The following is a 20,858-nucleotide window of genomic DNA, read 5'->3' on the forward strand; positions in this document are numbered from 1 at the left end:
GTAGTCAGGAGTTCTACTGGATTGAGGCTTTGTGTTCTCCCTCCCTTCGTGCTGAGATTTTGTCTGGCTTGATCTTTCACAGACCTTTAGCATGAAGTCACCGCCCCTCTGTGTTCACGTGTGTGGTACCTCCGCCATGAAAGACACTGCCTCACTGCCCTCATCTACTGCTTCCAGCTGCTCCTCAGTGGTCCTGGAGCCTTGAGAGGAGGGTGTGAATAGGTGTCCCTTTAGGGAGGGTGTGAATAGGTGTCCCTTTAGGGAGGGTGTGAATAGGTGTCCCTTTAGGGAGGGTGTGAATAGATATCCTTTAGGGAGGGTGTGAATAGGTGTCCCTTTAGGGAGGGTGTGAATAGATATCCTTTAGGGAGGGTGTGAATAGGTGTCCCTTTAGGGAGGGTGTGAATAGGTGTCCCTTTAGGGAGGGTGTGAATAGATGTCCCTTTAGGGAGGGTGTGAATAGATGTCCCTTTAGGGAGGGTGTGAATAGATATCCTTTAGGGAGGGTGTGAATAGGTGTCCCTTTAGGGAGGGTGTGAATAGGTATCCCTTTAGGGAGGGTGTGAATAGGTGTCCCTTTAGGGAGGGTGTGAATAGGTGTCCCTTTAGGGAGGGTGTGAATAGATGTCCTTTAGGGCTGAGCCTTGATAGGAGGGTGTAAAACTCCTCAGTCACTGTTGTAAAACAGCACAAGAGAGACCTTGGCAGTCCCACAGCTGTGCAGGTGAGGGACAGACAAATAAGCCATATAGGCAGAGTTTGAGTGTGGAGTTTGACATAAAGGGAATGGGAAGGGAAGAGAGAACAGGAGTGACAGAAAGAGAGGGAGAAAGGGAGACAGAAAGCTGCCTCCTCAGAGAGAGTGGCTGAAAGAGAGAGGAGGGAGTGGGCGGAGCTTGTCTCTTAAAGGAACCTTTACACCTGCATCAAACTAGGACCCTCCGCTGGCTGGCCAGGGTACAGCCTGGGTACATCCTGCCAGAAGACAGGGCAGGCCGGCATAATGCCTGAATCCTAGCAGTCGCTTGTCTTGGAACCTAGACTAATTGTGGGTCACAGGAATTTCACATATATTTGAAAAAGAAAACAAATGATTAAAGAATCAAAAAATTAAAGAATAATATGAGATTGGGTGTTACATTTTTTGTTTTTTGGTTTTTTGTTTCCAAGACCAAGTTTCTTTGTAGCTTTGGAGCCTGTTCTGGAACTACCTTTTTTTTTTCTTAAAGATTTATTTATTTATTTATTATATATACAGTGTTCTGTCTGCATGTGTACCTGCAGGGTGGAAGAGGGCACCAGACCTCATTACAGATGGTTGTGAGCCACCGTGTAGTTGCTGGGAATTGTACTCAGGACCTCTGGAAGAACAGCCAGTGCTCTTAACCACTGAGACACTTCTCCAGCTGGGTGTTACATTTTTGATATAATATCTAAAGTTCAGAGGTTGCTGCTGATTGAAATTGATAGTTAAAATTTTATAAAGGATACTAGACCCACGTGGGTTTTGAAGGAAAGGCATAACTGAGGCGAGGAAAAGGAAGATCCTGGCCAAGGGGAGAGTGTCAGTGACAAGATGCTGTCTTGGAGATTGTAGGAACTTTAGAAGGCATTCCCCAAAAGATTTCTCCTTAGATGCAGTTTTTAATATATATAGCTGAATGCTTCTTTAAAAATTCTGTGTGGTATATGTGTGATTACATATTTGCATGATTATTAGTTTCTTTTCGTCCATATTAAGACTGTCATAGGGTTGGCCTGGCTTCCTGTTAAGATAAACGAAGGAGTATAACAACCCAGGAGCACTTGGGCCAGTGAAACTTAGCCAGGATATAGCAGCTTAACACTTTGCCATTCTCTCACTTGCAAAGTAGTGTTTGGTATCTTTTAATTATAAAAAATAGCAGGGTGGCTCTGTGGTTAAATACACTGCTCTTCCAAAGGTCTGAGTTCAATTCCCAGCATCTGCATGGTGACTCATAACCATTTCTAACTGTAGCCCCATGGGATCTGATGCCCTCTTCTGATGTGCAAATGTACATGTAGATAAGACACCCATATAAATAAAGTACACAAATAGATAAATTTTTTTAAAAAATAAAAGAAGGAAAAATAACAGACATTTTAAAATCACACTATTTGGAAAACTCAGAAAACACAGGGGGCCTAAATCATCTAATCCAATGAATTGTTATTGCCGTTTGTTTGTCATTTGATGCTTTCCCTTTGGTATACAGGTATATAAATATTCGATTTATTATATATTACATATAGCACATGTTATAAATATTTTCATGAATACTATTTAAGATTATTGTAATAGATTCTCTATATATACCTGTACATTCCTATTACATCATAAACTAAACATATGGACCCCACAATGAACTAGTGAGTTAGATCTGTTACCAGGATGGTGCCTGCTGGTCTGGAGCCGGGTGCTTGTCTTCCCCATGGGCTGGACTGCAGGCATGTGCTTCTTGTTTGTATTATCTCCACTTAACCACGAGGAGACAGATGTGCGGTGATCATGCAGTGAGTAGATTGCCAGCATTTATACTAAGGCATTGTAGCTTTCTGGCTTCCGTCTGCAATTGCCATATGCACCATATTCCTTCCCAGTAGAGCATAAATATAGAATAATAGTCATGTAGATGTACCCTCAGGCATAGTGAGATGTGGGACACACATTGGTCTCCCAGTTAAACATAGTTGACTAAAACTGTGTCCTTTTCTCACTTTCTCTTAAACTTTTACTAAATTATAGTAAACTTTTTAAAAGGCTTCAACCTAAGAGAATGAAGAAAAGAAGATGGCCGTGATAATGAGAGGTACCCACTGGCGGTACAAATGAAGTGGCTGATGGGACATGACTTCGCAAGCCAGAGGCTTTGCTGAATTCAGTGACTGCAACAGAATGTGTCATTAGGAGATAGACATTTTATGTTATAGATAGCCAAGGAGGTGTAGATTTCTAAAGCATCAAGGATATCACAGTGTAAAACAAAAAATAAGAGACCGTTCTGAGAGCTTTATAACCAGCAAATGAGAGAGATAAATTTTCTGTAGGCAGGAAGCCCAACAGTCAGGATGTTACATAATAAAGAAAAGTGAGGGCTCTCTTAGTTACTTATTGCCGCGACAAAACAACATAATCAAGATAACTTATAAAAGAAAGAATTTACTTTGGGGACTCATGGTTCCAGAGGGTAGTAGAATCCACGACCATCATGGAGGCGCCATGGCGGCAGGCCTGCAGGCCTGGCACGGGAGCAGTAGCTGAGAGCGTTTGTGCTGAGGCAGCAGCCACAAGGCAGAGAGACAGAGAGACAGAGAAAGCTAACTGAGAATGGCCTGGGCTTTCGGAATCTGAAAGCTCATCCATGGTGACACACCTCCTCCAGCAAGGCCACACCTCTTATTTCTTCCCAAATAGTTCTTCCCATTGGGGACAAATATACGCACCTATGGGGAGCAGTTTCCTTCAAATCACCGCAGGGGCTAAAACTGAGAGGATTGCGAATGCACCCAGAACAGAGACACTTGCCTTAACCTCCATGTCTAGCTGCTGAGGTTATGACTGCACTTTGTGTATTGGCCCTTGTCTGGGGCAAAAGTGGGTTGCATTCCCCAAAGCCAAACATATCAATACTGACATTTTGTAAGATATGTGAAGTAATATTTTTATAGTAAAGCTCAGTTGAGTAAGTCTATCCATGCAAACCACCCTTTTTATTACTTGTAAATAGATCTAGATAGCCATACAACTGGAAAAAAATCTGTAAGTATGAAGACTGTAAGTCTGAGACTAAAACACAGAAAACAAAGAATTGACAGCATGCAATTAATAGAACTAAATTTACAAAATTAAAATTAATACCCACTTTGATAAGAGAAGTGATTGTATTCTTGAAATAATAGAATTCTGCTTTTTTAAAAACAAAGAACAGTTAGGGGCTGGGGAGATAGCACAGTGGCTAAGAGCACTTGCTGCTCTTCCTGAGGGCCTGAGTTTATTCCTATAATCCAAGTCAGGTGACTCACAACTGCCTGTAACTCCAGCTCCAGAGAATCCATTACCTTCTTCTGGGCTCCATGGGTGCCTACATACATATGAGAGACACTCACATAGTTGGAGACACATACTATTTCACATAAATAAAAGCAAAAATGAATCTAAATAAAAATAATGAGAAAAAGTAATTCTTCCAAATGAAGACTATGAAAATTTATGACTGGGATCACAGCTTAGGGGAGACTGCTTGCCTTGCATGTACAAGTCCCTAAGCTTAGTCCCTAGTAGACATGCACCCTCTTCCTGTGGCTTCTTATAAAAACAAAACCACAAACCCTCTCATGCTTTCTAGTTTCCTGTCCTGTGCCCACACTCATTTCAACACGAACAGTCTGTGTCAGGATGGTGTGATGAATTCCATCACCGTCTTCCTACATAGCCTGAGTGGTGTGTTGAGACTCTCCCAACATTAGATTCTCCTGGAACACTATGCTTTCTCCAGTCTGGCATCCTTGGAGTCTGAAGATCCCATCAGGATGCTGCAGCAGCCTCTGTGTTCAGCCATGTTCTTCCAGGGGTTTTTGATGGATCCCTTGCTCCACAGGGCAGTGGCATGGGTGGGGATAGGGTGAGTTTCCGATCTTTGACCCTCCTCTGCAGCTGTGCCATGAGTTGCTACAGTGATACCCTCTGCTTATCCAGCAGGGTGTGGGTGGTTATGAGAGCTTTTTGTTTTACATTTCCCACCCCTTTCTAGTGTGTGTCTGCTGCTTGTTGTGGCTCTTGGGTTCAACTTCTGATTTAGACTTCAGCAGCAGGGTGACTTCTCTCTTCTGGGTTGTCTCGGTGTGCCTGGAATTTGGAGCAAGTCAGGGCACTTCCCTGGTAGATCCTGCTGCATGCTCACCCCATGTGTCTTTTACAAACCTGGCTTCTTAATGGAAAAAAATAATCCCACTTAGACTTGTTTCTTCTTTCTGTAGTTATTTTCCATATTTCTCTATTGGTCATTTTTTTAATCTTGAATTTATTTTACCCGAAATATTAATTTTATAGGGGCTTTTTCTGATTTGCCATCTTCTCAGAATCTCCAGTTTGGAACGATACAGTGTTTAAACAACTAGAATTCCATTTTCCAGGTAGCTACCTCATTTCAACTCCTTATGCTTGGTGCCTTGAAGTCCCAAATGCTCTTCTGTTCTATAAGTAGAATTCTCAGTTGTCACTTAAACAACACTTTTAGACTTCTTAACCTCTTAAAATGGTTTCCCTGCTATGCAGTTGTCAAAGGAAGTAACGGAAAGATAGGCTGCCCTAAGTCAACGGCATAACTAGAATTCGTGAGCTCTGAGAAGTAGGGAACCTTGCAGATGACAGGGATGAAGCAGGGACCTGGGAGATGGCTCCATCGGTCAGAGCGCTTGCTGTGCAGGCACGAGGACCTGAGCGCACATCCCCAGCAGCCATGTGAAAAGACAAGCATTCAGGGTTGTGAGGAGGGCGATGTCCGTCTATGGCACTCCTGACCTGGCAGCATAGCTGAAATGTCAAGCTTCTGGTTTCATAAGAGACCTTTTCTCAAGGCCATAAAGGGATGTACCCACTGTCTCCCTATAAGCTTATGTAAGAGAATCAATAATTATAATCAAAGACATAAAAATCTAAATTCTGTTCATAATAATAGAGCTAAGTCAAGAAATAAGACATTAAAGCTCTTGCTAGTTGCTTCTCCTATAGTGTTACTCTTTTTATTTTATTTTTTTTAAAACAGATCCTAATGTTAGTATAGCTATAGAAGCTTCTATGTTCTTACAGTTATAGTTGGATATATGAAACACTTCTGACTTGGTGTGTTTTCCAAGAAAATATGTTAAAGGGACAGACACAACTGGGATATAACATTTCTGCTCTTGTAGTCTGAATGTGAGACATGATGGCAGTAGCCACTCATGGGCTGCTGAGGACAGCAGGAAACAAAAGGACAAAGTCAATCAATATGTCTTCTGCTCATATATGACAGGGAAGGCATATGTCAGAAGATAGAACTGTCGGAGAAAGAGCGAGAGAGGAGGTCTGGCTGGTAGGGGCACAGTGTCCAGGAAATGGCTCAGAATGTGCCACGAGAATGCTGTAAATCAAGTGGGGTAGAAAGCCTCATAGAAGGAGAAGGTTCTAGGCACACAACTGTGGGGTTAAGATGATGAGATGGGATTACAGTTGGCATGTTTAGAAAATAACAAAGGCATTGGCAGAGTGACACACACCTTTGATCCCAGCACTCGGGAGGCAGAAGCCCGTGCATTTCTGTGGGTTCTTGGCCATCTTGATCTATACAGAGTTTCAGGACTGTCAGGGCCACATAGTGAAACCCTGTTCTGAAAAATGACCAAAAAAAAAAACCAAACAAAAAACAAGAAAATACTAAGGAATGAAGGGAGTGCACTGGGCCAGGACTGAAGAAAGAGGAAATGAGACAGTATTATATCACACTTTCCTGGACACCAAAGGGCCTTGGCCCTGTCTCTTCAGAAGGCAAACTCTTGAAAGGTTTTGGGCAGAAGGTGGTGTGATCTGGTTTATTTCTTAGATGGATCACTGTAGCTCCTATGGTGGGAACAGATGCAGGGGAGTGAGGTGGGAAGCAGCTCAGTTTCCACTCGTAGTCCATCGTCATGGTCCAGAGCACAGCCTGACGTGGTTTGACTGGGCGGCAGCAGTAGAGGGGTGAGAAATTGCCATATCTGTGTCTAAGTGTTGAGCCATCCACATTTTCTGATGGAGCCAAATGAGAGGTCATTGAAGAAATTTCAGAGCATCTGGGAGAATCGTTTCTGTTTACTGAGGTGGAAAGTATCAGGAGCAGAATGAGGGAAATGTCAGGATGGTTTTGAACATGCTCTATTTGAATTGTCCATCAGATAAACAAGTGTGAAAAAAAATAAAAAAAAATAAAACAAAAATAAAACAAACAAACAAAAAAAAAAAACAAGTGTGGAAGTCAAATAGATCAAGTGTTGTAGTTCAGGGGGATAGTTGAGCTTTAATGCCACTGCACAGAGAGTAGGAAAGCTGAAAAACTGTTGATGACCAGGGAGGGACTGTGTTCAGAGCCTTGGGGTTCACCAGAACTTAAAGACTGAGTAGATGGGGGAAAGGGAGGGGATGAAGAAGGGACACTGACATGAAGTAGCCAGAGAGATGGCACAGAGCAAGGCACATGTGCCCTGGAGCCAGGTTTCCAGAGTAAACTCCCATGTCGCTGTGCTATAGAGTGGCAGCAGCAGGTGTGAGAGGAATCGTAGGATGACAAAACTTGTGATACACTTAGAAAAGTTTATACTAAAATAAAAAATACATAGGAGCTGAGGAAATGGTTTATTTGGTGAATGCTTATTGTACAAACCTGAAACCTGAGTTTCATTACCAGCACTCATGTGAAAAAGCTGGGTGCTATGGTAGCTGCCTATCCCAGCATCGGGGAGGTGGTGGAGACAGGAACACCCTTAGAGCTTGCCAGCCAGCCAGTCCAGCCAGATTGGTGGGCTCCAGGTTCAGTGAGACCCTATTTCAAAAAACAAGGTGGAGGACCCGAGCTCAGGGAATAAGGGGGCTTGCTGTCAAGCGTGATGACTTCAGTTTGATTCCTGAGCCCCACATAGTAGAAGAAAAAAAATGAATCCTACAAGATTTTGTCTGACCTAATTTGTACATGTGTACCATGACACAAATATATTTATATTTCTTTCCCCTTTTTGTAAATAAAAAAATGTTAAAAATTTCAAAATGTGGTAGGACATAATTGAGGAGGATACCCTCATTGGGTTCTGGGCTCCATGTATAAGTGCATGTACAGGTACACATCCCCATCCCCATCCTCCACAAATATGTACGCAAATATACAAAACAAAAGTATTTGTCTGTGTACGTGTTCTCCCACACGTAGCATTTTGCCTGAGTAGTGTTTAGGTAGGCTGACTTTTATGTAGCTAACTAGTATTCCTAGGGGAGGGGGGTGGATATTATTCCTTCTCATAAAAAATAGAAAAAAATTGATATTGTAATTAACAGCTTTAATCCAATGTTTGATGAACTGTGATACTCAACTGATAAATTAATTACTTAAACTTGGGAATATAGTACAATATGAGTCCTTTTTATAGAGTGTGACTACAGCACAAATTTTGTGCTTTATAATGTATCTTTATGCTATCAAGTGACATTTCCTTTTTCTGTAAACATCTCATTCTTTTGTTAATTCCTCTCAGCTTAAAATTTTTCCAAAGAAGTTTGCAATTTCTGTCCCCTTCTTGGCATTCACATTTAACAATGGTTCAGAAGCATTGGCAAGTCCTATACAACAAGCTGGCTCAAGACTCTGATTTTTCTCATAAATTGTTACTGTTAGTAGGAAGTGTGTATAAAACATAGAATAGTTTGTGTGCTGTCGATTCCCCTATGTTTTGAAAAGTAAAATAAACACGAAATTTCTCACATTTGGAAAAGGTGGAAGGGAGCGTTCAGGTTGTGCTTCTGTGATTACGTCATCAGAAGACTTCCAGTCCATTATATTTGGATTCTGTGCTAGGATTTTGCTACTGTCATTTTGGCTTGATTTCTTTCAGTTTTTTTCCAAGATGGTACTTTACACACTTTTGTTTGTACTAATAATACCCAGGTTGAATTACATTAGCCAGAAATACATGTGTTTAAGGTTGAGTTTTGGAACCCAGCAATTTAATTTTTAATTATTTTTATTTTTATGTGTATGTATACTTATGCGTTTTTGTGTATCGTGTGCATGCAGGAACCCACAGAGGCCAAAAGCACATCGGATCCCCTGGAACTGGAGGTGTAGACGATTGTGAGCCACTTGTAGGTGCTGGGAACCAAATTCACACGCTCTGCCAGAGACGTCAGTGTTCTTACCCATGGTGCAGTCACTCCAGTCCTCAGCGATTTTATATGACCATGTAACTGATAGAGGAAATACATTTAATACCTTTTCAGAGTTCTGATTTATGCCTCTTATTTTCATAGTTTAAAGATAACTATTAAGCTAGTCGATGACGGCCTTACCAAATAATCATGGAATGAAAGCAGTTGCAGCTATACTTCTTTATATGACTTGCATGTATGCATATGCATTGTACATGTGTGAGTGTCTGTGTAGAGGCCAGAGGTTGATGTTGGTGTCTTCCTTGGACATCCTTTAGTCACAGAGGCAGGGGTTCTCCCTGAATTTTCAGATTCTGCTATAATGCCAACCACCTTGTCCTAGGGAACCCCTTCTGTGTCTCCTAAGCCCTGGGGTTATAGGTGGGTACCCAGCTTTTATGAGGATACTGGAGAGCTGAACACTGGCCCCTGTGTTTGCTCAGTGACCACTTTCTGCACTAAGACATCTCTCCAGACATTTATAATTGTATTTTTCATAAAATATTATTGTATATAAGACATTTACAGTGACTCTTCACAGTCAAGAAGTAGATGGCACCTGGGAGTCCCTTGCTCTCAGGAGAACTAGGTTGAATAGTGAAACCGCTGTTTCCAATGTGTCAAGTACCTCCTTATTTGTTATAGGGGCTTACTAATCCATTGCTTGGTTATACTTTTGTTAATGGTGGTCTTTTTAGCAAATAAGGCAATTAATTATATATAGATGAATAATCTAAGTTCTCTCATGGAAAATAGATTGTGTTACTATCTATTAAAATAGATCACAGAGCAACTCATTCTCTGGTTCTCTTTGATCCTTTCAGTGATACATGGATCTGAGGATTTTCAGTATTCTGATTCTTCAGAAACACTCTCCTGCTGTTTCTTTACAACCAGAGCATAGGAAGCATATTTGTGAGAATATATTTTAGAAGCTTCTTGTTTATTTTAGGAAAATTCTATAGGAAAATACCCAAAGTCTTTTAAAAGTCATTTTATTTATTTTTTACTTTAAAAATTTGTTTAATTTTTGCATTACTAGAGATTGAACCTAAGGCTGTCCTGGAACGTGCTTGTAGGCTACAGTGGTCTCAAACTCCAAGATCTGCCTGTTTCTGCCTCCCAAGTCCTAAGATAAAGGTCTGGTGTCTTTTTACTTTTTGATTTTGAGGTAGCTCACACTGAGTTGCTAGCTGTGGACTCATTCTGTAGCTTAGGCAGGTCTTGAATTTCTGATCTTTATGTTTTACCTTTGTTCCAACTGATAAGTCTGAGTCACCAAGCCTGATCTTCTTATATGAGTGCTTGGTTTGTTTGGTTTTTATTCTGTGGAGCTAGGGTCCAGCCACAAAGCCCAGGCTAGTACTGTATAGCCTTACGAAGACTAGTTTCCTAGAATAATGTTCAGGGGTCATCTATGTTATCAGAACTCCAGTCTTATAGCTGAATAATAGTCCATTGGTTAAATATATACATTCGACTTATCCATTCTGCTGTGTGGTGCTTCTGCTGTCTGGCTATGGTAAATAATGCTAAGGACATTTTGTGTTTGTGCTTAAGCAGTCTTGTCAGTTCTCCCGGCTCTCCACCCAGTAGCAGTATCTTGTATTGTACGGTAGCTGGTTAACTTTTGTTTTGCTGTTTGATTGAGACAGGGTCTTACTTTGTAGCCCAGGGTAGCTTCTAGTATATAATTCACGGCAGTGCTTCTGGCCCGGCCTTCTACGAGCCTGGATTATATGATCTGCTGTCACACCTGCCATCTGAGGAGCTGCTGAGTTGTTTTCATGGTGACTGCAGCACCCTACCGAATCACCAGCGGTGTGGGTCCAGGCTCTGCACCCTGGCCAGGGATAACAGTCATTTTTGAGATGCCTAAAGCAAGAGCTTAAATTTATTTCTTGCCATCCAGCACCCAGTTTTATCTCTGTGACGTCAACTATCAACAGTTTTGGTGTTCTTCCTGACAATCTTTGGGGCTTGTCCTGCTCAAGTGTGCTCTATGGACACATAGTCTGCTCGTTTCTCCCCAGAGTAAAATGGAATGGTGCTGCTTATATAGATCTGTAGCTTTGGAAACTTCATTCCCTCTTCCACAATGTATCCTGCATGTGGGCAGAAATACTCTGATTAATTAAACTTATCTGTATCTTATGTTATCTCTATTTGTTTTTGTGTAATAACAACATTCACAATAGCCAAGCTCAGAAGCAACTGATTTATTATTAACTGCAGCGGTGGTTTATCAGTTTACAGTCTGAGATATATCTGGAGTCATAGACATGGCTTATGTGCCTGGGGCATTCCCACCTGATGGATGAATTGCTCAAGAGGCTAAATTATAGATAAGACTGATTATTGTGCAAGGAATTGGAGTGAAAACAGAGGTGTCCTAACAGGATCTTTCTAGCACACGCTACAGTAACTCCATCATTTGCCCTGGGGCTCCTTCTGTCTTAACAGCTGGCAGTAGTAGCACCGAACCTTGTAAGGGAAACAGGAAGCAGATCTCCTGCAGGCTCTATGTCTGCAGTGTGCACTGCCCACAACTCCATGTGATCAGGTCCTTGTTCACAACAGAGGGCAGCTTCCCGTCTTTCTTTGTGTGAGAAAAATGTTGGTTAGTATTAAAGGAGCTGCCAGATCTGCTTGGTGGTGATATAGGAAAACCTTGGCCTCCACAGCCGCTCATTTCCAGGCGCTGTTTGCAGGTAAGGCTTTGTGACTAAGAGAAAGAGGCAATGTATTGACTTGTTTCATGTCAGCTTGACACAAGCTGGAGTCATCAGAGAGGAGGAAGCCTCAGTTGAGAAAACTACTGCATAAGATCCAGCTGCAGGCTGTAGCGCATTTTCTCAATTAGTGATTGATGGGGGAGGGCTAGCCCATTATGGATGGTGCCATCCCTGAGCTGGTGGTCCTGGGTTCTGTAAGATAGCAGGCTGAGCCAGCCATGAGGAGCAAACCAGAAGACAGCACTCCTTTATATCTTCTGCCTTGGCTCCTGCGTGTAGGTCCGGTCCCTGCCGTTCCCTGCTTGAGTACCTGATGACGGACTGTGATTTGGACTCATAAGCTGAATAAACTCCCCCAAGTTTCTTTGGTCGTGGTGTTTATCACAGCAGCAACCCTAACTAAGACAGGTGATCACCACAGACAGTGTCACCAGACATTGCTGGCTGGTGTCCCAAATCACCCCACTTGAAAACTATTGGCTTAGGGTGAAGAAAAGCAAACATGAGGTGTTGCAGAAAGGTTAACTGAAGAACAGGAATTGAGGATATTACTGAGTGTGCTCTTTGGTAGACAGGGTGTAGAACTGTTACCAGTGGCCTGTCTTGTCTCTGCTTTTCACTAATTATAAGCTCTGTAGTTGGTGGCTATCCTCATCTGGTTGGGAGTTAGTGAGTTAGCCATATTGTATTCTCCTTAAGTTGCATGCTTGTTCTGAACATGATATACCAGCATTTATTGTTCTTTATAACATGTACACAGGCTTCTGTAAATGATAAATGCCAGTATATGTCCTACTGTTCATTTTCTATCCCTTTAGATTTTAAAACAACTGGCAATATAAAAATTCCCTTATTTTGGGGCTGGAGAGATGGCTCAGAGGTTAAGAGCATTGCCTGCTCTTCCAAAGGTCCTGAGTTCAATTCCCAGCAACCACATGGTGGCTCACAACCATCTGTAATGGGGTCTGGTGCCCTCTTCTGGCCTGCAGGCACACACACAGACAGAATATTGTATACATAATAAATAAATAAATATTTTTTTAAAAATTCCCTTATTTTATTCTTTTTGTGAATTTGACCACCTGAATATGTTCTAGGAATAGTCAGTTTTCTTATTTTGAAATACATAGGACTAAAGTGTAGTATCTTCTGTTTTATAGTAAAAATAAATAAAATGATAGTTCTTAAACTTAAGTAGATAAAACAGAAAGATACATCTTTTGACATGAATTTGTTCCCCATGTTGAACAATACACATAGGTCTTTGGAGAAACTTTATGTTAACACTTCTCTATCAAGACGAAAACTTTTCCCTATCGTTTCTTGTCCTGATGTAATTCTGTATAATGACTCAACTTTTTACCCTCATCTTAGCCCAGGAGTTTTCAACCTGTGGGTCATGACCCCTTTGGGTCACATATCAGATATCTAACATTATTAGATATTTACATTACAATTTATAACAGTAGCAAAATTACAGTTATGAAGTAACAGCGAAATGATTTTATGGCTGGGGTCGCCATAACATGAGGAAGGTTGAGAACCACTATCTTAGCCAATTCACCTTCGTCTTTGTACTTGAGTGGATCAATCAGGCATGGTTTCTCTGCCGAATGAAGGAATAGATTTCAGAAAGCACAGGCAACATGATCAACAGTGAGCCTGGTCGTCACTGCAGATTTCCTGAGTGGGCTGGGCTGTATTAGGCTTTGTTGTGGTGCTCTTTTCCCTAGACTACTCTGAGGGTTGCCCCCGTGGGCTGTGGTGCTTAGCTCAGTTGTTTCCATAGGCCTCGTGTCTCATGTTTTGGATGCATGACCATCATGGAAGACTTATCAACAATTGTTGATTTTTCATATTGACCCTGCCTACCTTCCCCTTTCGTATTTACTCAGATATGATAATAATCACATGGACTCAGGGCAGTGCCCGTACCCAGTAAGAATATTGAACTCAGTGAAGTTCTTTGGGTTGATAATATGGAGTAGCTTGTGCACGGTTACTTGAACCAGTTAATACTTGAGTCCAGGTGCACTGCCACACCTGGTCTCTCTGAGATTCCTGGGCATCTGAACCCAGACCTTCATGCTCACGCAGTAAGACCTCTAACCATGTCTACAGCCATGTATTGGTTGTCTTTATGGGTTGTGGATTTAATCCACCTCTTCTAGTCACTTAGCTATGCTAACTAAAGCCTCCATCTTCCTCTAAGATACTCTGTATTCTCTACACATATAATCAATTTATGCTGCCTTATCCACCACCCTGTCCCCATGTGTCTACCTCTGTATGTATACAGGAGGCCTTCCATAGGGTTAGACCTGTCAAATAAATTAAACATATTGTTTTGTTGTTTCTATGTTTTGATCAGTGCTAGATCAGATAGATACAATGTTTTTTACTTTCAATACAGTGTTCAGTCCAGACTGCCACAGTTAGATGAGACCAATTTGAAGAGCCACCTGAACAACTCTAGAATCACTTCTGAGTTTCTTAAAACAAAATAAACAACAACAAAATCCCTGAGCTTATTGAAGACAACAGAGAGGAAATGATAAAGGCAGCAAAGCAGGGTAGTGAAGATGTGTCTGTCCTGTGTGAAGAGGAAAGACCTCGGTACTGCTCAGTGTCTCCAGCTGCAGGGAGCTGTTCAAATGGGGCCGGGGCCGGGGCAGGGGCAGGGGCCAGGTCCGGGGCCAGACTTGTCTCCCCAGCTGCTCTCAGAAGCCTACTTTGTTCCTTGGACTGCTCTCTCATTTTTTGAGCTTTCTGAACATTCTTACACCTTGCCACGGAACAGAACCTTAGAATGTTTTTTCCTTCTTGTCGTACCAAGTCATACCAAGGCTCTCTCCACCTTGGAGTACTAAAATATGCACGTGTTTGGTGAGAAAGGCAAAGGTGTGAGTGAATCTTTTGTTTTAGATAGATTTTCCCCCCCTAAGTTTCAGACTTTTTTTATTTTTTAACCTTTAGTTATCTCCTGCACCACATCCAGGATTTTCTTTGTCACTAGTAGTTGTAAAACTGATATTCCCCAACAGGCTCAGAAAATGTACTAGTTAGTTTATTAATTAATTTGTATATTCATATTCCCAAAAGCTGATATCGGGGTGGCTTTAGTCACAGGACACTTAAATAATCAAAACTGGCAGACACACCTTGATTTTAATAGGTACCCAAACCTCTTTTCACTAAGAGGCGTAACTGAATTTTTAAGGGAAAAAGGATCATTCAGTCCTCCTCCTGTAGAAAATACAGTGTTGTCTCCTGCAGAGAGAGACACAGGTCTCACACATCCAGCCCACTGACCACTAGAACCCCTGAGCTCAGGCTTTAGATCTCTCTCGTTCTCTCTCTTTCTATTAAATTGTAAAGAGCGTTCATCTGTTTCTGTGTTTGACTTTGATATTGTTGATGACTCCATTTCTACTTTTTGCAAGGTTATCTTCACTTGTAATTCCGTAGTGAGTTAACTTGTTGAAAACCATGCTTCTGATGCTATACAGTCTAAATTTTGCCTCTATTGTTCCTTACCTCAGTAAACCATGTTGCTTAGGCAAGACATGTCATATTCAACCCTTCAGCAAATGCTAGTGGTTACTCTTACAGGCATATCCAACCTTTTGACATTGAGATACGATGCTGTCTACAGTCATGTTCAAGTACCACACAGTTGAGTTTTCAAAAATAGATAATGAAGAAATCCCAGGATGTTTTAAGTAAGCTTAGCACTTGGGTTGGGTCATATACGTAGCTATCCTTGGCAGTGCGCAGCCCACAGGCTGTTAGTAAGTTGTCTGTCAGTTAAGTCTGTCTTAAGACTGTCCACATCATTTTCTCTAGTATGGCTGTTCTGGTTCAAGTCCTTGTCTTCTCTTGGGGTGGCTGGAAGGATTTCTTAATGGATTGCATGTTTTTGCCCCTCCCTTATGTAATACAGGTTTCTGCCAAAATGTAATGTCTTCTCATTATCAAGTTCCAGTGTAAGCTGGCCCTTGACCCCCTCTGCACACTATTGTCTGTGAGGGCCCTTGCCTCTTGCTCCCCTTGGTTCCTGGGCCAGTTTTCCCTAGTCATCCATGGCATGGTCTGCTGCAGAGTTTGTGCTGTTGTTCCTCTGCCTTAGATTCCACTTCTCCTGGTCCTACGTAGGCTGTCCCTTCCTTTTCTTTGGATCTGTGCTCACATGGCATTTCCTCATCAAGGTCCTTTTGTTTATTATTCCTCATGCTCAAAGCAGCATCCTCCTAGAATCTCCAGCTTGCTATGCTTTTCCTCCATACAGTTTAGCACTGATTGATATTATATTTGAACTATATTTGTTATTATCTACATCCACATTCAAATGCCACCTCCATGATAGCAAAAACCAAGGCATTGCTTCTTTGTTCACTGATGTAGTTGAGTCCTCAGAACAGTGCCTAGCTCATTTAATACACTGGATATATACGTGGAGGCTGAATGAGTAAGTATGTGAAAGGGCCTAATGGCATACTCAAGTGCAGAAATTACTGCTATCTCCATGTGCAGTTTGTGTGATCTCTGCACACGTCCCTCTGCTCTGTAACACTCTGGCTTTTGAATCTTCTCCAGTATCAGTTGCCAATCGCACCTATTCCCCTAAGTTTCATGTTTCTTTTCTTCCACAAAAACAGCCTTTTGAAATGAATTTTATAGCATAACATGGTTCATATACTGTAGAGCAGCTTGTGTTCAGAGAGGGTGATTCTTTCATGGTAATGATGGTGATAGCAGAAAATACAGAGAAAGAAATGAGAAAGTTGGGCAAATTTAGTTCCAAAGTTCTGAAGCTTGAAAGTAAATGCCCTTATGAAATCATTGCAGACTGGAAAAGTGTCAAAAGATCGTCCTTCTTCTGATTAGAATGCACCTGGAGTGATGATGCCGTGGCTCACTGGGTAAAAGTACTGGCCACAGAAGCCTGTTGGCTCCAGTCTGATTCTTGGAATCCAGGGCAGAGGAAGAGAACCAGCTCCCAAGAGTTGTCCTCTAAAGGCCAAGCCTGCCCCATGGGATGTGCGTCATAGGACATGAACACACACAGCATTAGTAAATAAAAGTCAAATCTCAGGCCCCTGGAGGCCAGTGTTTCATGTCCAATTCTGAGTCCAACATGGGTGTTAAGTTTTTATTAAGACAAAACAATGACTTCAGAGATGGTAAGCAGTATGATGAGAACTCATAGGAATGGTTGGATAGCAGTAATCATCGCAAACACTGTGCCAGGCGTTATTACAAATTTTGGTAATAAAGTTGCTTAACCCTCATCCTTGAGGAAGATAGTATCATGTCTTCTTTGAGATGAGGAAGTGAAGACACAGAGATACTAAGTAACTCAGAGTCACACAACTGGCCACCATTGCTTTCAGGGCCCTGCTCTAACCGTTGTGCTGTTCTTTAGACGCACACAGCAGTGCAACTGGAGAAAACTGAGGCTGAGGCTGAAGCTCTAAGAAGGCAGCTGTGGCTTTAACCTCAAGTCCTAGACTCACCCCTTAGTCAGTTGCCCACATATATTCAAACTGCATAATAGGTTTGGTGCCGCAACTTTATTACACTTGCTCATATCACTTCTATTGGCTGTTTAACTACTTTTAAGGATTGTATTTGATTCATTTTTGAGCTATTAAATTTAGTTGCAGGCATGTCATGTAATCAACATTCATGTTTTGTTAAATAGATAAAAGAATGTCCTTCCATGTGTTTAAATCAATTGGAGCTGTCCCAGTTAAGGTAGCCATCAGAGACGTAGTGAGCCTCTGGTCACTGGTGGTACTCAGTTCTATGTTGCATGTATTTTGTTTTGTTCATTTTGGTTTCTTAGAAATAGGGTCGGGCATCAAGCAGTCCAAACTGGCCTTCAATAACTATATAGCCAAGGATGTCCTTGAACTTCTGATTCTCCTGTTTCTACCTTGCACACGCTGTGATTGCAGGCTTGCACCTCCGTGCCCAGTTTATTCCATGCCTGATAAAGAACTCAGAACTTTTGGGCTGGTAGGATGGTTCAGCTAGTAAAGGTTTCTCCTAAAAGCCTACAGTGCGTCTTTGGTTTCTGTGACCCATATGATAGAGGAAGGACAGAACTCAGATCTACAAGTTCTTCTCTGGTCTTCACATGCAGGCTGTTGCAGTGCGTACAACTAGCATGTGAATATACATATGCATCACAAAATAAATAAAATTAACTAAAAGAATTTCAGTACCTCAGGTCTTCCTGCCTACTAGGCAAGTACACTGCCAGCTGAGCTCCCCCAGCCAAGGTGCATGGTTGCAGACAGATGGCAGTGGTCCCTGTACCATGTGAAAATGGAAGATTCAGTTAAGTTTCCTCTAAGTGGGATTATCTCCTATGATGATGAGTTACGTATAAGTTTTCTCCACATGTTTCCTGAGTGCTTGCTGTGTGCCTAGCACTGGAGGTACAAAGATAAATGTGGCTAAGACAGTGTCATCAGTCGCCAGCCATCGGTGTCTACGAGAAGGCATGCTTAGCAGAATAGGTATAAATTTTTATTAAGAAAAATAAATAGAAGAGGACATAATTTAGTTATGTCTTGAACAGACTTGAAAGGAAAGAAACAGATAGGAAAATTGGGCCTCATGTCATGTCTTTCTGAACGTCTGTGAAGGGAAAATTCGGGGAGCAAAGACCACGTGCTGTTAAATTCCCATAGAAATAGTGAATCATTTGTTATCAAGATATGTAGTAAGGACGGATTAATTCAGTAGAGGTTAATTCAATTCTGAAGTATTTTGTAACTCTTGGAACAGCTATGCCTTCTTTTCCTTCCCAGACTCCTAAAGATGAGTATTCTTCCCATGCCCTCTGTGGCTCTGCAGAGCAGTCTATAAGTCTGGGACAGAGATTCCAGCAGCAGGCAACTGTGGTCACCCCTCCCCTAAGGACTCTGGTCCCCATGCTGCTCATCTTTCACACATGTCCAAATTTGTCTTAACAGAGAATCTCGTCACTAGCTGGGACATGATGCCTAGGTGGGCGGGGGATTCCCCGTGTTGTTTAAGTCATAGTTGTCTTTGAGCTTGGCTGGCATGTTCGTGATTAGTTTACTAACAATTGGTTTTTTTTTCTTCTTATGCCATATGCTATTCCATGATTCATCAGCTTTGAGTCTGTTGCCTTGAAGGTGAAACAATTTCTTCCAATGTTGATATTTCAAAATCCCATAGATAACAAGCACACACATATGCAGAGTCCTTTCAGAAGTTTTCAACATTTGGAGATGAATGAATTACGCTGCTCCAGATGGAAAGGAGTGCTGTAAAATTCCAACGGTTCCATCCAGCCTCCTTCTCTCAACAGCTGCTGGACACTGGCCTTGGAAGGCCAAAGGCTTTGCTAGCTTTGTTTTTCCTTGTGAAATTATTGATAGTGTCTATTACATATGACTTTAAATTTTTTAGCATTTTACCTAATTGCCTTATTTTATATTTCTTTTAATGATTTTAGTTAAAATTTTCATTTGGGGCAGTGAATTGGGCTTAAGTTCCAACTTTGCTGTTTATACTGCAGTCGTGACATTATGGAGTCAGTGAGCAGGGCTGGGGGTCCAACCTCCAGAAACAGTCTAAGCTTCGGATGTAAACATGAACCTTTCGGTGTTTGAATGCAGCACTCTTCATTTCCTGAGTACACAGCAGAGCCGTTCTTTCTGCATGGCCATTTCGTAAGCATTTAGAAGATCGGGGTCTGATAAACACAGATCACATTGCATTTCTGCAGACGCTTTCCTCAGGCACCGAGGGCACCGCAGCACTTAGCTGCCCGTCTCTTTCTCACAATGCCGGCCACTGTTTTTCTGGGAAGGAAAACTGTAATTTCATGGTTTGAATGCTTGTGAAAATATGTGAGTTGTATGATTAGAAAGATATTTTTAAGAGATTCTAATTTTCAGCATATCTTCTTCTTTCCCCACCCTTACCTGGTTTTAGCTCCTCTTTGGTTCAGGTGTGCTGGTGTCCCTAAGCCTTTCCGGGCCTCAGCTGGAGAAAGTGGTGATTGACAGAAGCCTGGTGGGGAAGCTCATCTCAGACACCATCAGTGATGGTAATTACAACCGTGTGCAAATCAATTGCCTACATTAACAGTGGGGCAGGAGACATACTTTGTCAACAGGTAGACTAATTATTACCACCGGGGACTTGCAAACACAACAGGTAATTGCCTGTAATAGCATACTTACAACCCCTGGGACCAATAGCAGGCTCAGCTAATATTTACTGTCCGTGCACTTCTTGTTAAGTGTTAGGCTCCGAGTCTAAGTACTTTCCAATCTCTTCTTTACGTTTTTAAATATAATTTTAAAGTCAACTTTTCTCATTCATTAAAAACAATTTCTCTGCTATTGACAATTCAAATTTTTCCAAATGAATTATGCACAAATAACACAAATATGCCAAGGTAGGCACTGGTGAAATATCCTGAGTACTTTGCTTCCTATATGAGGCTGTGTTGTTATTTGTTAATGAATATTAACTTCTGCATAATGCGGAGTTATACTTCTAAACAGCACAAGTCAACACCCGATGCAGTAGGGAAGGCCAGATCTCTTAAGTGACAGTACCGTGCATGGTTGGTATGAAGCACATTCAGAAGATTGTAAGCCATTTATTGAGTAGGAAGTTTACTAATATTTATTGAGCCATAAAGGTTCCATGGTGGGTGCCAAAGAGACTATATAAGATATGGTTATTCTCATTCTAGTGGATAAGTAGACATCTAGAATATAACGTGAATATGAGCTACTCGGGATAATTGCCAGTCTTAAGTGGTGAGGAAGTAGCTGAGCTGAGATTCGAACACAAGTGTGACCTACTTTCTTTTTGCTACGCTATGATGAGTCTGGATTTTAAGATTCTGTTCCTTGCCGGGCGATGGTGGCACATGCCTTTAATCCCAGCACTCGAGAGGCAGAGGCAGGCGGATCTCTGTGAGTTCGAGACCAGCCTGGTCTACAGAGCTAGTTCCAGGACAGGCTCCAAAACCACAGAGAAACCCTGTCTTGAAAAACCAAAAAAAAAAAAAAAAAAAAAAAAAGATTCTGTTCCTTTATTTGGAGAGAAAAAATCTAAAACAGGCCAAATTATCATGAAAAATTAAAAACAGTATCTTAAATTGAATAACAAAG

At 41.7% G+C, this 20,858-nt stretch overlaps 1 protein-coding gene across 3 annotated transcripts in view; it reads left to right on the plus strand.

Moving 5' to 3' along the window:
- The window catches only part of Wdpcp (WD repeat containing planar cell polarity effector), a 312,131-nt gene that overhangs the window by 137,642 nt on the left and 153,631 nt on the right, over positions 1 to 20,858 (plus strand). For 2 of the 3 annotated variants that reach the window (XM_075944447.1, XM_075944448.1), the window contains exon 7: positions 19,663 to 19,777. The exons of the other annotated variant lie outside the window; for it this stretch is intronic. In XM_075944447.1, the coding sequence (XP_075800562.1) occupies positions 19,663 to 19,777 (115 nt within the window). The remainder of the gene's footprint in view (positions 1 to 19,662; positions 19,778 to 20,858) is intronic. 3 annotated transcript variants of the gene reach the window in all.

Source organism: Microtus pennsylvanicus, chromosome 12 (assembly GCF_037038515.1).
Source record: "Microtus pennsylvanicus isolate mMicPen1 chromosome 12, mMicPen1.hap1, whole genome shotgun sequence".
Lineage (NCBI taxonomy): Eukaryota > Metazoa > Chordata > Mammalia > Rodentia > Cricetidae > Microtus > Microtus pennsylvanicus.